Source organism: Pavona decussata, unplaced genomic scaffold (assembly GCF_977016875.1).
Source record: "Pavona decussata unplaced genomic scaffold, jaPavDecu1.1 SCAFFOLD_135, whole genome shotgun sequence".
Taxonomy (NCBI): domain Eukaryota; kingdom Metazoa; phylum Cnidaria; class Anthozoa; order Scleractinia; family Agariciidae; genus Pavona; species Pavona decussata.
This window is the reverse complement of record NW_028145548.1, coordinates 349,912-365,860: the sequence shown is the minus strand read 5'-3', so window position 1 is coordinate 365,860 and position 15,949 is coordinate 349,912. Positions and strand designations below refer to the sequence as shown.

The 15,949-nt window shown below is 38.6% G+C and overlaps 1 protein-coding gene and 1 pseudogene across 4 annotated transcripts in view; both read left to right on the top strand.

The window, feature by feature from the left end:
- Positions 1 to 77: 77 nt before the first annotated feature.
- LOC146467483 (TNF receptor-associated factor 6-like) lies at positions 78 to 10,034 on the top strand (annotated as a pseudogene). Its single transcript, XR_014867708.1, has 7 exons — positions 78 to 1,812; positions 4,046 to 4,109; positions 4,901 to 5,002; positions 6,081 to 6,245; positions 7,054 to 7,128; positions 7,565 to 7,642; positions 8,786 to 10,034. The product of XR_014867708.1 is annotated as a TNF receptor-associated factor 6-like (transcript).
- Positions 10,035 to 13,736: 3,702 nt separating this feature from the next.
- The window catches only part of LOC146467480 (TNF receptor-associated factor 6-like), a 36,110-nt gene continuing 33,897 nt past the window's right edge, over positions 13,737 to 15,949 (top strand). For 2 of the 3 annotated variants that reach the window (XM_085125774.1, XM_085125773.1), the window contains exon 1: positions 13,809 to 13,909. In XM_085125774.1, the coding sequence (XP_084981900.1) occupies positions 13,905 to 13,909 (5 nt within the window). In that variant the 5' untranslated portion in view covers positions 13,809 to 13,904. Of the gene's footprint in view, positions 13,910 to 15,176; positions 15,241 to 15,679; positions 15,782 to 15,949 lie in introns of all 3 variants that reach the window. The other variant, XM_085125768.1, reaches the window with a different exon arrangement.

Below are 15,949 nucleotides of genomic sequence, written 5' to 3'. Positions count from 1 at the left end.
AACTTGTTCTATTATCAAGACATTAACTTTTGTCCTTGCTGATCACTTCACCTATTCTCATAACCTGAATGTGTGTTCTCGTTAGTGATATTGTAAGGAGAAGTTGCATGCTTAACACTTGAGGCTTAAATGGTTAATTGAATGATTATGCAATGGGCGTAACTAGACGATAGTTGCATCTGTCAAAACGTGGTACAATTATTGTGAGCTCCATATATCAACAACCAAGTGAAATACAAAAATACATTGTTATTTTTATCCATTGTTTGATCAATTTTTTCTTTTGAGTTCAGTAGTGTGACTAGAATTCACAGACAAGGAAATTGTGAAATTTGCAAGAGAAACTTCACGATTTTTGGAATTAATCAGCATTAACATCTCCATATAAATATTACTTCCCCTTGTAGTTTTTTAGGAGTTATCAAAATGTATGTTGAGCAGATTTTCACTGCAAACCAGAAAACCACGAAAAGTTTGATTTGTCTTTGCATGACTCTGACTGTTCTACAACTATTCATAAAGAAGAGCGACCATCAAGAAACATTATTTTTCAGTTTTTCTCTTGGAACACATTAAATTCAAGGAGTGGTGAAAGGTCAATCAAAATACAAGATTTTTGCGACTGAGATGAAAGAAGGATAGAAGTCCCGAATAAAGAGGCTCTTAGACTGCAAAACAGTCGGTTTCGGACGTTTTCGGAAGGCGCGAGGCGCCGTAAGCGTGATCCTCGCGTGTGAAGCGCGCGAGCCTCGCTCCAGATCTTTCGTTATTCTCCCTCGCCGTTTTTAAACTCGCTACAGACCTTTCGTTCAAATATTGACCGTCGCTCGCGTTCGCAAAAAAAATGCGACTGTTTTGCAGTCTAAGTGACTCTTGAACGATTTGATTTCTTCTTGGCGATATTCAAAATGAGAGGCGGCAAAAACTCTGGGACACGCTGCAAGTAGCTGCAAAATACATCATGACCCAGTTGTTCAAAGCCCGGTTAAGCTAATCCTAGATTAACATAAAATTTGATTCAAGTTTACAATAAATATCAATAAAGATTTTTCCAAAAGATTTTTATCCTTTAATTTTGACTTAGACTTTTCTTTACCGTAAGCTTAAAATTAGCTCTTAAAAACATTTAAAATAAGCGAGATGAAAACCTCGGTTAATTTTTAATCGGGGGTTAGCGTTAATCGGCTTTCAAACAACCGGGCCCGGGGTACTACCCACGAATCGTAGAGTATTTTGTCACGTGACATACAGCTAATTTTACAGTACATGACTGCGAGCAAGTCACGGTTGGATTTGGTTTTACAAACCAATCACAGAGCGATCGACAGAGCGTAGTAAATTACTCTCCCTCGGCAATTGCGAGCAACCATTCAAAGTGGGCAGCCAGATTTGTCCTCACTTGGGTGTTTGGTTGAAACTCAGGTTAATTTTGTCTTCTTTCCCTTTCTTTCCTTCTGGCTGTCCTCTGTTTCGCTCACAGAAAGGGAATAACTGCCACGCAGGAAATGCGTGACACGAGAAAAGTTGTACACGAAGCTGACAGTTCTGACAAAAGAAAAAATTTCAAGTCATCCATGACTGACCTGAAACGAAGTGAGACTTCGGTATTACTCCCCACCCAACGACGCTGGGTAAGATTATGGCGGAAGCTCAAGCAAATTCTTCTCTTGGTGGATACGATGACGATTTTTTGGATGTTGTAGAAGACGAATGGCATTGTCCAATCTGTCAGTTACCTTTGAAAGAGGCTGTCCAAACAGGGGTATGTGGCCATCGATTTTGCAGGCAGTGTCTTGACGGACACTTCATGAGGTTAGCTTTCCAGAATTGTTTTATTATGTTATTAGGCTCGACTGTCGCAGAAAGAAAGCATTTGTCAGGGGAAGGAATTTGTTGAAACTATTCATCATCGGTATAGATGAAGCCTGTGATAGACTAGGCTCTTACTACCTGAGACTCTGGCACAGGAACGCAATGATTTCTCGGAATTGTGCTTTGATTACACACTAGTATTCATAGCCATTCATGCTGTCAGTGGTGATCGATCGAGCGTTCCTTGGCCGGTAATAATTTGTTATTCAGTAAGAAGTACAGCGAATGAAGTGAACCAAAGTCGAACTACTTTTCGATCTAACATATTTGAATTCAATCGTTTTATGGAAACCTATCATTGTCGGTGTTTGATAATCGAACAAAATTGAAGGACGGAACTTTTTGATGAACTTTACGTCTCCCAACGTGCGATGCGTACAAACCACTTGTGCTGCGTAAAACTTTGATTGAACTAACTCGAGTATCAGGCCTACAGGTTAAGTTGACACAAGCTGTCCACATTGCTCGCACATTGTCGAGGCACTACAACGGAAAATAGATCACAATTTTTAATATCTAAAGAAACAGTTATTTCTAATTTACTAAGTACTGATTTTACTTTGCTTAGTTAACATTTAGCTAAGTCACGCTATTAGACTTGCTACATGTTGCTAGGTAGTCGTAGAGTAGAAGACGGCGCGTGATCCAAAACGTATAACGTTCTGATTTTACAGAAATCAACAGCTATTTGTTGCAGGCATGCTTCAGATTCTCAGAAATGCGTCATATTTTAAAAGTTGTTCAGTAAGCCCGGCGTTGTTTCTTCAATACTGTTAATGCATAATTTACTGGTTCAATCAGTTCTTGGTGAGCCCAACATCATCTCACATTCTCAGTAAATCATTTCTTAATCAGATAAAATCTTCCCTTTTTCGTCTCTTATCTTCATATATCTGGATAAATTTATTTAATTAGAAGTAAAATAAAACCTCATGTTGGAGTGACCAAAAATCGCAAGCTGAGCAATTGAAGCATGAATCTTGCATAAAAATCGCAGTTCTTTTAATGATAATGATTATTCAATGCAATGACGTGTGCTAATTTTATTTTCGAAAAAATTCTTAGGGCCTCTTCATATGCGCCCGGTCGACCGGGCTGGCTCGGTTTCCGAGATCTCGCCTTGCCACTCTTTTCTTTACAAAACTTTCGATGTGTCCATATGAGAAGACGGACTGCGACCAAGATCTCGGTAACCGAGCTGGAAATTTTTCCCATATGAACACTCCAGCCTGAATACCTGGACTGTCCGGGACGAAACATTTTCAACTGCGTATGGCTTGTAAGGTCGCTGACAAGTCGGAACGCGGGTATTTTGGGGGCCTTTAGGACATTTTCATCTCGATAACCAGATTAAATCTCCCATATGAACAGAAGATAAAATTCGTCCCGCCTACCGGGCTCATATGAAGAGGCCCTTACTTGACTGTTTACGGCTATACTGATCCATTTGAGGGCAAATAATAACTAGATGAAACTGTAAAAGGAGCGGCCGATAAAGTGCTTCAAAAAGATTCATTTGAATAGCAAAAAATGTTTTTGGAGGACTGTAAGCACTTTCTTCGCCCAACCCAAATTGAAGGCAGTGGCACACTAGCACTAAAAAGTGAGCTATATTTTTAAGCGAATACCTTGCTGATACTACATGGATTGTTTCCAGATCATCTATGAGAAGAAAAGGAGTAAATTTTTAACGAAAGAATGAACTGCAATAAGTCACTAGCAATTCAGTTTTACCCGCGAAGACAACGAGAAGAACTTAAGATCATTCTCCTGAAAAAAAAAAGCCAATATGAGATTTTGTTCATATTTTCGTCAAGTTACTAATCTAAATATGTTTGATCCAAAATTGAAATAAAAGAGGGGGTCACCATGCTCGTTCTTTAGAAAAGAAGCACTGAATTTTTCTTCAATTCATGCATTTTTGAACAAAAAGGACAAAAATAGAGCATTTGTCAAAAACAGAAACAGAAACAGAAACCATTTTTTCATTGTGCTTAAATTATTTTCAATGTGAAATCTGTGGATCACTGAAAGCAGGATTGAATACGCGAAGCACGATGCGGCGAAAGCGTTGATTCTCTCGTTTGCCTTTAGTGCGTCACCCTGGATCCTATTCCACGATAGTCTGTTTACGGTATTAATATTTGTTTGATGGTATTATTTAACAAAACAGAGAAGAGCAAGATGGACAACAACTTAGTTGTCCTGTGGACCGAAACAACCTGGTACGAGAGAAAGTAAGTATCCTGTGCCAGTGCAATGTTAGTAATTATGATGATTAAAAAATTACAATAATGTTGTCCAACGTTTCGATGTTACTACCATCATTATCAAGGAAAAGTAACTGTTTCTTCGTGGTTTGAATATAAACTAGTGAAAACAATGTAACAGACATTTTGTTTGTTTTGTGCTTATGTAAGCAGCTTAGTGCGGATGTAGTCAGTCTGCACGTTCAAAGTTGGTTTAAGGACGGTGCCTACATTTGTTGCTGCGCATACGTTCTGCAAATCTCGAGATACTCGGGTTTCCTATGGGTGGTGCCTACTAATACAGGGATACTTTTGCGTGGTTTAAAACTATGCGGAGAAAGCAGAACTTAACAAGTGCTCTTGGTATCCAAAAAGAAAATTGGGGGTAACCATGCATTTTTCAGAGATAATAAAGCTTCAATTTCGAAAAAAAAAACGCCATACATTGCTTTGTATTTTACTGCTTTTCTGAATCATTGTTCCTTGATTATTACTGTTAAATGCGAGGCTATCCCCAATTTTCTTTTTGGATTCCAACAGCCCTTGCTTAAATCTGCTTTTCCCTCATAGTCATAAATCGCCCAAAAATACTTCGGTATTAGTTGGCACCGTCGTTATGGCATTAAACAAATAAATGTGTGCCGAGACTACAAGAAACAAAAACTGTGAAACATGCTGTTTTAGGTAGTAACAACTCAACTGCTGCTTACCCTTTTCAAGGCCGTATCTATTTTTATCCGTTTATAAGTCAGAATTTAATTAAATTTTCTTTTATGTAGGACATCTTCCCAGACAAAGCAACGCAAAGAAAGATTCTCTCTTTCGTCATCAGATGTCCATGTGAAGGCTGTCAGTGGACTGGGGAACTGAGGTCAAAAGATGTAAGTCTTAACTCTATGTCCGTTTAAAATTTAAATTTGTAACATTTTTTTAATGGTACCATGTCCCTTGTGGGGCACTGTGTGGGCCATCATCGTTCTCACCTCCAATAATAATCTTGAATACTCGGTAACTCCATGTGAGAGGGAACATAGCCTCATGGATAGATATCCTATAAGTGCAAAGTGAATATTTGACTTAATATCTTAGATGAAATAATTCGTGTCAGTCCTGGAGAACTAAAATTGTAATGGTAGCAAGCTAAAAAAACAACAACAACAACAACAACAACAAGAATGATATTGAGAATGATGTATTATTCAGTGAGTGACACAGGCATACTCGGAAATTCAAGTGCTTCTATAAGGAGTCGAAAGTAATACCTTCTGATTACTAGTTCAGATGTTCCACCACTGAATTACAGGAGACTTGTGAGAGCTAAGGCCATTAAACTAGGTTCATGGGACAAACATCCTGTATACTGCTAGGATTTGAATGTCAGTGTGTGGCATATGCGCAATGGAAATAAATGTGATGGAATATTTTAAGCCTGGAAAGATATTAATCACTTTGTAATCTTTCTTGGTTTTAAATTTTTTGTCCGGCCTCAGATGATGGATGATGTTGAGTTACTGCGTTCTTCTGGTTTCTCACCTCTCCTTTCTCCCGACCCGAACCCCTTACCCAGCTCTTTTGCTTTTTAACATATTTTTTTACTCCTATCTGGCCGACCCTTAATTTAGAAACTGCATCGACGATAAACAGAGGTAAAAGGGGCAATTTTGGTCTAAGTTTTTTCTGTCTGAGTTGATTTCCCTTTGTGTCATGAAACCGGCTCAGGCATACAAAACAGTTTCTTCCGGCCGAACCTCATTTACCCTGAATTTTCAGTTTCCTCGAAAAATATTATAGTGTAGTTATTATCAACAGGGTTATTGATAACAAGTTTGTACTTTGACAGCGTAACATGTCTTTCATTATCAGCTACCGTATTATGATCTTTACTTTCAACTGATCTCAGTACCTCAGGAACTAAATTATTATTTTAATTCTATTTTTTACTTGCTTTATTGACAAAAGGACCATTTGGAGTCTTGTACTCTCAAACCTGTCTCCTGTACGAACCAAAACTGTGACGTGTCAATTGCAAGAAAAGACCTACAAGAACACGTGACCACTACGTGCCAATGGAGGATCATTCCCTGCACTTATTGTAACACGCCACATCCATCATGTAAAACTGAGGTAAAAATCTTTGATCGTGATGGTGTCATACCGTTTAACTGAAGATGAATGTTTAAGTGTCTTACATAACCTGTGAAGCAAATACATGACTTGCTAAGTAGTATAACTAGTAATAATAAAAGATTAGGGAATGCGTTCGATGATCGCGATTCCAGGCTTTCTCTCCTTTTCCAAGTTGGTGATGATGTCATTCGCCCCTGCAAAATCTGCGGGGGATACCAGATTCGCGTCCTAAGGTGCATTCATTCAATTAACGTTGTCCCATACAATCTCGACTCCAATCGTTATCAGGAATGCTTTTTTATGTACGTCGCACGTAAATTTAAAGTAGACTAGTAATAATCAAAGATTAGGGAGTGGGTTCGATGGTCTCGATCCCAGGCTCTCTCTCCTTTGCCTAGTTGATGATGATGTCATTCGCCCTTCAAAATCTGCGGGGGATGCCAGATACGCTTCCCAAGATCCATTTATCCATTCCTTGATCGATTGCTTGTCCCATACAATCTTATTATTATTATCATTATTATTATTATTATTATTATTATTATTATTATTATTATTACAATCATGTAATTCATGTAATTCTGAGCCAAGTAAAAGAATCGGTGACAAAACCATTGATTATTTATAAAGCTACATGTTAATTAAGGATTTAATTGAAAAGTGTACCACGCGAAATATAACTAATAAACATTTAAACACCTCTAAAGCACGGTTCATCCATCGTGTCTTTATATTATCTAGATGTACAAAAAATATAAGGCTTAAAGCAATTCACTGAGGTCTCACTATTGTGTTTACTTTTAAGACTCATCATCAAGAGTGTAAGAAATATCCCTTACACTGTCCAAACAGCTGCGGAGCAGTCATCGTGAGAGAGGAGGTAAGTTTTACTTATTTCTTTATTTAACCAATATTTTTTCTTAGCAGAAGTAATTTATAGAGACGAAGTGACTAAAATTAAAGTATTGAAATAGCTAACAACAATGACAATAATAACACAAGCTCACAACATATATTTAATATAAAATTTATTATGAAAATGTCAGAATTTAGCTTGCCTTTTTCAATTTGTCAAATTCGTTAATGTCACAAACATATCATATATTTTCAGAGGCGGGATATAAAACGTGTGTGCACCACTAATTTTATTTTTTGAGTAATCACTAAGTGTTATATCAGACACACTAGCATCAGAACCATAACAGAACTTATAGACTATACTACTCGGTGTTATTTGGCTGGTATCAGTCAAGCTAGGAAACGTAACACTAAAATACTTTTGTCGAAATATAACTGTTTTAACCCGTTCTCTTTAGATCTCATCCCACCTTGAGAAGGACTGTATGTTGGCAGTTATTTCCTGCCCTTTTGCTCAGATGGGCTGTACCGAGAAGGTAATTTCTGATAACAGGGATAAATAGCCGTGCATCGATCGGCCGTTTCAAACAGTCTCACTTCTTGAATAGAATTGAAATCTTCCGTGGGAGTTGCGGATCAATGACCGCTCGGATCTAACTACGAGCGAGATCCTTCGTTTTGACTTTTTTTTACGGTTGTCGGTGGAGCAAACTTCAGTGTGTAGACTGAAAATGATTGTCTTGCGGTAAAACTTACCTGACTGTTAAAGACGAAAAAGGATAACTCCAAAACATCTTCCAAAATCAGCCAAATTAACTATCGTTACTGAAGAAAGGCTAAATAATTAAAGACGTTGTTTTAAAAAGCATAATGTAACAAAGGGAAAACCTCTTGTTTTGTTGACTCAGCAACTTTCAGATCTTTTATCAATGGCGAGTATTTTATTGACGTTTTGGTTGATAATTCTCAAAACTCTTTCATAATTTATAAGGAAAAATTAAGGAGAGTGAAGTTAGAAAATGTGATCTTAATTATTATAAACTGTGGTGCACTTTTGCTTTGATTTTCTCCCAGAATTATACATGGCTTGAGACGCTATATCAAACACTCGAATTAGGGTGTCTCATCCTGTTTACAAATACCAGCTTCAACGTTTGTTTAAAAAAAAAAAACTCGGCTGCACCCCGGTTTTTCAACCCGCTTTCGCGGTGTTTGCAAATCAGATGAAACTCTCTTCCTCGTGTTTAATATATAACATGAAAATTAGATTTCTATCAGTATGCAGATACAACTCATTTTCTCATGAAAAGCTTTGCACTTAGACTCGGTTTCGTAATGAGGTTAAAAGCAACTCGGAATTTGAAGTTGAAAATAACAGAAATCTGGCATTTGTCTGTGAAGCGGCCGCCATTTTACCAATTCTAAGTAGGGTCTTCCGGGTGAAACGACAATATTGGTTCAGATCATACGCAAAAACAGTTTCGATGTGTTGAATAAGTATCGATGAGCAGAATTCAAGTACCTACCATCGCTCGTATTGCTGGCAGACGTTCTCACGAATACTTATAGCTAGTGAGGAATAGAACATTTTAGCTACTATCAGTGACGTAAGAAATTAATTTGCAGAATATCCCACCATCATAATAATTTAAGATAATAGCAGTTTTTTTATTCTCCAGTTTCAGCGAAGAGAAGTTGAAGGTCACCTTGAATCTAGCACGAGACTGCACCTTGACTTGGCTTGTGTAAAGTTGAATGAAACAGAAGACAACTTGATTAAGGCCAGAGAAGAATTGCGAAAACACGAGGAGAAGATAAATAGTCTTGAAAATAAACTGTTGCACTATCATACGTGGAAGATCGGCGGCTTCAATGCAAAAGTGACACTGGCAGAACGCTACCAAGGAAGGAGCACTACAGTAGATAGTGCTCCGTTCTACACGGATGCATTTGGCAGATATGGATATAAATTTAAAATGCGTTTGTATGTAGGAAAACCGACATATCTAAGTATCTATGGAGCGTGGACTGTCTTTGTCGCGGTATCCTTTGTTATTATGAAAGGTGAGTACGATTTTTTTTACCTTGGCCATTTCGCAGAAACGTTACCGTAAAGTTGGTTGATCAACAAGAAGATTTAAATGAAAGGGAGAACATTGTCGAGTCAATAACACCCGACCCTACAAACGATGGGGAGTGGAACAAGAGGCCTGTGACCGACGAAAATGCTGAAAAGCGCTTCATACGTCTCTACTCTAAAAGCCAACTGACACAAAGGCGCTTCATTGTAGATGACACTATTTTCGTTCAGGTAACAGTCGTTGCATAAGAAGAGTTAAAAACCAAAAAAGCTGACGAGAAAAGAATTCCGACCTTAATGGCGCTGTTACACTAGGCAATTTTCTTGCAACTTGTCTCGCAATTTCGTTGTGCCGTTGCGACACAAGTTGCACGGGATCGTTGTCTAGTGTAACATGCCCACAAATGAACATACCTCGCAACAGTTTTGTTGCAGAGCCGACCGACTTCTACTTCCCGCAACGATTGCAACGATAGGCAATGACAACGATCCGTGCAACTTGTGTCGCAACAAAATTGCGAGACAAGTTGCAAGAAAAATTTGCCTAGTGTAACAGCGCCTTTGATAAGTATATAACCGAGGACTGACTTGTCAGTCTAATTTGGTACATTATATGATCCTCTCTAACAGGCAGTTAGCTTCCACTAGCGCGCATATAACATGTTTATAATTAAAAATTCATTGCAGACATTCGCTGAGAGAAACAGTAGACTGTTTCATGGTGGGCATCTAAAAATCCAGCTTGTTTGAAATTTTGCAATAATATAGAACTCGTCGCTCTTTAAGATCTTAATTTTTTTTTTCATTTTGTTAGCTTTTTGCAATTTTGGTGGAAAAATGTTATAATCTATAATCATAACAATGGCGCCAAAATTTGTTTTTAGTACCATCGGATATCCAATAATGGTTTCTTAAAGAACGTGCTATAGGGATCTCAAAAGCGAAAAAAAGTTTGAAATATGTCTATCCAATCAAACGATATAAGTGTTTTGAAAGTTGAAGTTCCCCTCATTTCGAGCCTCTTCCTTAGCGTGCGAGGGCACATAACTCAGACTACCCCCTAAATCCCCCTTTTTTTTCAAAGAGAATAGGGCCTGAAGGGCCTTTCAACTCTTTTCCCCGCCCCCTGTCTCTTTACCCTGTGTTTGGATCCGTCACTGATTAGATTTTTAAATGGAGGGCTCCATTTTGGAGAACTGTTGTTACTGATGACACCTGTGTTCCGCGTTTTCTCATATAAACTGTCTAATGGAACAGTCATACATTAGACTCTGTATCTTCCGATACCATGGACTTAAGTGAGTGCCAGCAGCTTTGTATTACGGCTAGTTTTTCTGCAAACCAAAAGTCTTCCTCTCCACCCTGATTCAGGCGTTCGGATGTTAGGGAGCGATGCGGACAAATAATGAAGGCGCCCTCATCCCCTCCGATCTCTTGCATTCTCTTCTCGTTTAATTCCGCTTCACCCATTTGTTTATCATTCGCACGCATTGAAATTTACTTCGAGTAGTTAGGAGATACACAAAGCGTGTTCAACATTTGCTTGAAAAATATGAAAATCTCGCTTAGAAATAAAACACAAAATTTCCGGAATTCTGTCCGGTATTTTGGGGGCACCTCAAAAGGTACTCCCCTTGTCCCCTTTGGAACGGGACGTTGGGAAGATCCTTACTGCACGAGTCACTTTTCCTGTTGATAATCTCCTTTCTCGAAGAACAACGCTGTATCGTAAATGAAGAGAGGGTTTGCTGTTTTGTGAAAAATGCCTGGGAGGAGGGGGTGATCATGTCTTCTAAACGATTTCTAGACTGATTGTGAAGTTTCTATATTTTGTTTTATTTTTGTTGTTTTTAGAAATACTATGATCATTACTATCCTTCAAAATTTGACCTGTATACTAGTATTATTTTAGTAATCAAGTGTTGTGATTATATTTTATCGTATGTAATTATATTTTTAGCCTTATATCGTTTTATGAATTTTTTATTAACTGCCGATTTTAGACGTTTGTGAAGTTTTAATATTTTATATATATTGTATTTTTTTATAGTTAGAAACACTGTCACCATTACTATCCTTCAGAATTAGATTGATGTGTATATTAGTATTATTGTAGTCTTACTATGATTATATATTATCGTATGTCATTATATTAGTTTTTAGAATTATATGTTTTCATAGATTTTTATTGACTCATTGTCAATAATTGCGTAATTCACCATAATGGCTGCGAAGTGATTTAAATAAAAAGAATAAACACCTACCTAACGTCCAAAGGAAACCCTCAAACAGTTTTTGTCATCTTATGTTTTTTTGTTTAGACGTTGTGCATCAGTCAATTCCAACAGTGCCCCCCCTCCCCCCCCCCCCTCACCCCCGGCAGAGCCGCGGGAATAAGGATTTTTTGAAAATAAACTGGCAAATCAGTGCCCCACGGCTAGGACTTTTTCGTCGTTCAAATGCCCTTGAGTGGGTGGCTCAAAAATGTTTCATTTTCTTCGTTTCTCGTCGTACTTTCAATAAACTCTAGGCTAATTCAGGCAAAATTTAGTCCTAGCGTGGTCTTGTTTCCCGCGGTATTGTAAGAAAAGGTCATTCTGCAGTACTAGCGTCTCATTTATGTCCTATCTAGACGTACTCTATAAGTAAACCTACTGTATTTACGGATGAATTGGTTATTAAAAAAAGCGACAATTCTGTAAGGTGAGAAAAGTGAGATGGACAAATGCTCCGGGGTAATTGGGTGGAAGGCTAATCCCCGACCACCGGGGGAGGGGCAGTGTAGGAAAATGCCCCACTCATTTGCCCGGGAATTTACACAGCTGGAATTTACTGATGCATTGTGGCCATATCCTCGAAGTCAGGGCGGATGGTTTTATTGGTCTATACGAATAATTAACGGGCGAAATCGGTATGAAAAACCATTTGAATTTTCCTCTTCGGATTAAATTTAATTAAACTGGTTTGAAAAATAATGTTCAAACTGGAAAAGAATCAGACCACCTGAACTACATTTGTTATTATATAAACAATTTAATTTGTTGTTCGGTTTTTCATATGCTCAAGTTGGAGTTAGTTTGTTGTTGATGCTTGTGCAGAGAGGGGGGGGGGGGGGTACTTTCCGACGTAAGCTATTAGGTATGTGCAACAAAGCATGCCCCAGGGCATTTCCTGCGAGCGCATGATACGCTAACAGTGCCACGCTTTATCACTAATTACAGGTGAAAATGCCATGGAGTATTGAGGCCCAATACTGAGGAATGCCATCATTGCCCAGGACAAGGAGGTCGCGGATACGAACTAGATAAATAAGGACCTGGCAAAGAAAATCCGCTTGATCGATATCTTCAAGGAGTTAACTTTTAAGGAGACTTCAGTAACGATGGCCAATTTTAGGCGGTCGGATTTTAATTATATTGTAAATAGGGAATTTTAAATAGGATTAAGGATGCGACGATTTTACTGTGTATAAATATTTTATATATTTTTATTTCGCACGACCCCACAAGCTGCAGAGTTTTAATTTTTATCGTGCTAAAATAAAGGCTGTCTTTTGTCTGTCTGCCGCCCCAAATGGCTTTCGAGCTGTTTTGGTCTGAAAAGGGAGAGAATTTTGACCATTATGGTCTTAAATCGTGTGTGGTTTTCAAGGGAACCATGAGAGCGTATAAACGTATTTGCCTTTTCATCTCCAAATGAATTGTACAGAAAGCGAACCATTCGAGCTGAATTTTCGGGTGAATTTTACCACTTCTTGACCTCAGCAGTGATGCGAAGCTTAATTACGCTACAACAAAGCCAGTGGGAAAATTTTATAACCGTAACCTTTATTATACTACTAAATTAATAAAATGCTTAAACAATATTTTAATTTGACTTGGACAAGGTAATGGATTCGCAAACCAAATACAACTTTCATAAGCCAAGTTTGAAAACGGGTGTGGAATCGAAAATGGCATCTTTTGGTCTGAAATAGGGTCAGGATTTGAAGGACCAGGCGGCATACCTCTTCCGAGAATTTCGGGGCGTAAACCCCTCTCCCTCCCCTCGTGGTCACGGTGCAGAAAACTCCACAATCGTGAATTATTTTGTCACGTGACAGACAGCTGATTTACTTGCATGACTGCGAGCAAGTTACGGTTGGTTTTGGTTTTACCAACCAATCACAGAGCTCCTGCTCTCCCTCGGCAGCGAGCCAAGGTGGACAGCCAGCTTTGTCCTCACCTGAGTATTTGCTTAAAACCCAGGTTCATTTTGTCTTCTTTTCCTTTCTTTTCTTCTGGCTATCCTCCTTTTAGCCTGCGTGCAGACGACTAAGGCTGTTTTCTTTCCTATTTTCGTTAATGTACTCGAGTGCAGAAGACGTCTCCAGGCAGGCTATCCTCCGTTGGTAGCGCCTCGCGTGCATGCACAGAAAGGAAACACGCAGGTAATGCGTGACACGAGAATGAATTTAATCTGTGCTTAAAGCTGACAGTTCTGACAAAAGAAAAAATTCCAGGTCATCCATAACTGATCCGAAACGAAATGAGACTTTGGTATTTCTCCCCATGGCGGAAGCTCGAGCAAATTCTTCTCTTGGTGGATACGATGAGGATTTTGTGGATGATGTAGAAGACGAATGGAATTGTCCAATATGTGAGTTACCTTTGAAAGAGGCGGTCCAAACGGGGGTATGCGGCCATCGATTTTGCAGGCAGTGTCTTGACGAACACTTCATGAGGTTAGCTTTCCAGAATTGTTAAAACATGTTATTAAGGCTCGACTGTTGCGGGAAGAAAGCGTTTGTCAGGGAAGGAAATTTGTTGGAACTATTCATCATCGGTATAAGTGAAAGCCTGTGATAGTAAGTAAGTAAATAAGTAAGTAAAAAAAACCTTTATTAAAGTGTCAATGTATTTAGCCTAGGTAGACTAATTGGGGACACTTATAAAATATCGTACTAGTAAAAGTTAGATATTTAGAAGAAAGTGATTAAAATCAACGCCGAATATGGGAGATCCTGTGTAGCTTATGTACAAGATAAAATTAAAATTTAAAAACTAAAATGATTCTATTGACTACAAAGATTACAGCAATTGCTGTTATTAGCTAGGCTCTTACCTACCGGAGACTCAGGCACTGATCATGAAACGCAATGATTTCTCGGAATTGTGCATAAATTACACAAAATATTCATGACCATTCACGCTGTTGGCGAGTGAGCGCTCCTTGGTATTTGTTAGTCGATAAGAGGTACAACGAATAAAGGGAACCAAAGTCGAACAAATTTTCTGAATGGGTCTACTGCGTTGTTACAGAAAACAGCAGCAATTTGTTGCAGGCATATTTTCAGATACTCAGAAATGCGTCATATTTAACTTGTTCAGAGCTATACTTGGAGCTATGAAGACAAATGGCGCAGTCCCTTCAACTTTCGCTGTTAGCTTGTCAATGGTTTCGAGGGTGAACGTTTCCAAACATACCCATGTCTTGTTCAGTTAAATAGTTTTCCTGGTCTTTACTACGGCTAGCTTTTGAAAAAAGTTTTATTTTCTCTGAAAATGAATGGAGAGAGACATTGGCCACTGAAAGTATAAATAATACGCGAGGTGCAACCCCACAACGCGGCGTCAGAACGTTGATTCTCTCGTGAGCCTTTAGTGCGTGTGCATGCAGCTCGGCACGCCTCTTGTCAGTCATCCTCTCCATTTCTTCACGCTTCCCAGACGTTTCGCTGTGAGACCGTGCGTGCTCTTACCTTCCTTACTTAGACAGCCTAACGGCAGAAGTACTAACTGTTCTGCAGTCTAGACTTATCCGAGAAGTGCCCCCTACTGGTCAGTGATAGTTGAGTGAGCACTCTTTGCACGTCGCATTTTCACGCCGTACAAGGCAATTTTCGCACGAGCTCGTGCGAGTATCTTTGATGAATAGTGTCGACTAGTATTCTGTTTATAGTCTGTTTACCGGTACTAATAATTGTTTCATGGTGTTATTTTACAAAACAGACAGGAGCAAGATCGAGAGCAACTTAGTTGTCCTGTGGAACGAAACAACCTGGTACGAGAGAAAGTAAGTGTCCTGTGACAGAGCAATGTTAGTAATAATAATGATGATTAACGAATTACAACTAATGATATGCTGTTCAACGTTTCGATGATACTAACATCATTATCAAGGCAAAGTGACTGTTTCGTCGTGGTTTGAATATAAATGAGTGAAAACAATAATAAAATAACATTTTTTTCCTTTTGTGTTTATGAAAACAGCTTAGCGCGGATGGGGTCATGTTCGACGTTGGTTTAAGGCATTAAACAAATAAAAATGTGCCGGAACTACGAGAAAAATTTTCTACGAGCTACGAGAACTTCTCGAACATGCTGGTTTAGCTGATATCAACTCAATTGCTGCTTACACTTTCCAGCTTGTATCTTTTTTTATCCGTTTATAAATCAGAATCAAGTCTTACATTCACACAGCCAATGGAATTTACTTTTTTTTTTTAATGTAGGACATCTTCCCAGACAAAGCAACGCAAAGAAAGATTCTCTCTTTCATCATCAAATGTCCAATTGAAGGTTGTCAGTGGACTGGGAAACTAAGGTCAAAAGATGTAAGTTTTAACTCTATGTCCGTTTAAAGTTTTTCGTGCAGCAGCTTTTTAATTTGCAACATTTTTTTTAATGGTAACATGTCTCTTGTGGGGCACCGTGTGGGCCATCATCGTTCTCACCTCTAATGAGTCTGATGATAATCTTGAATACTCGGTAACTCCAAGTGA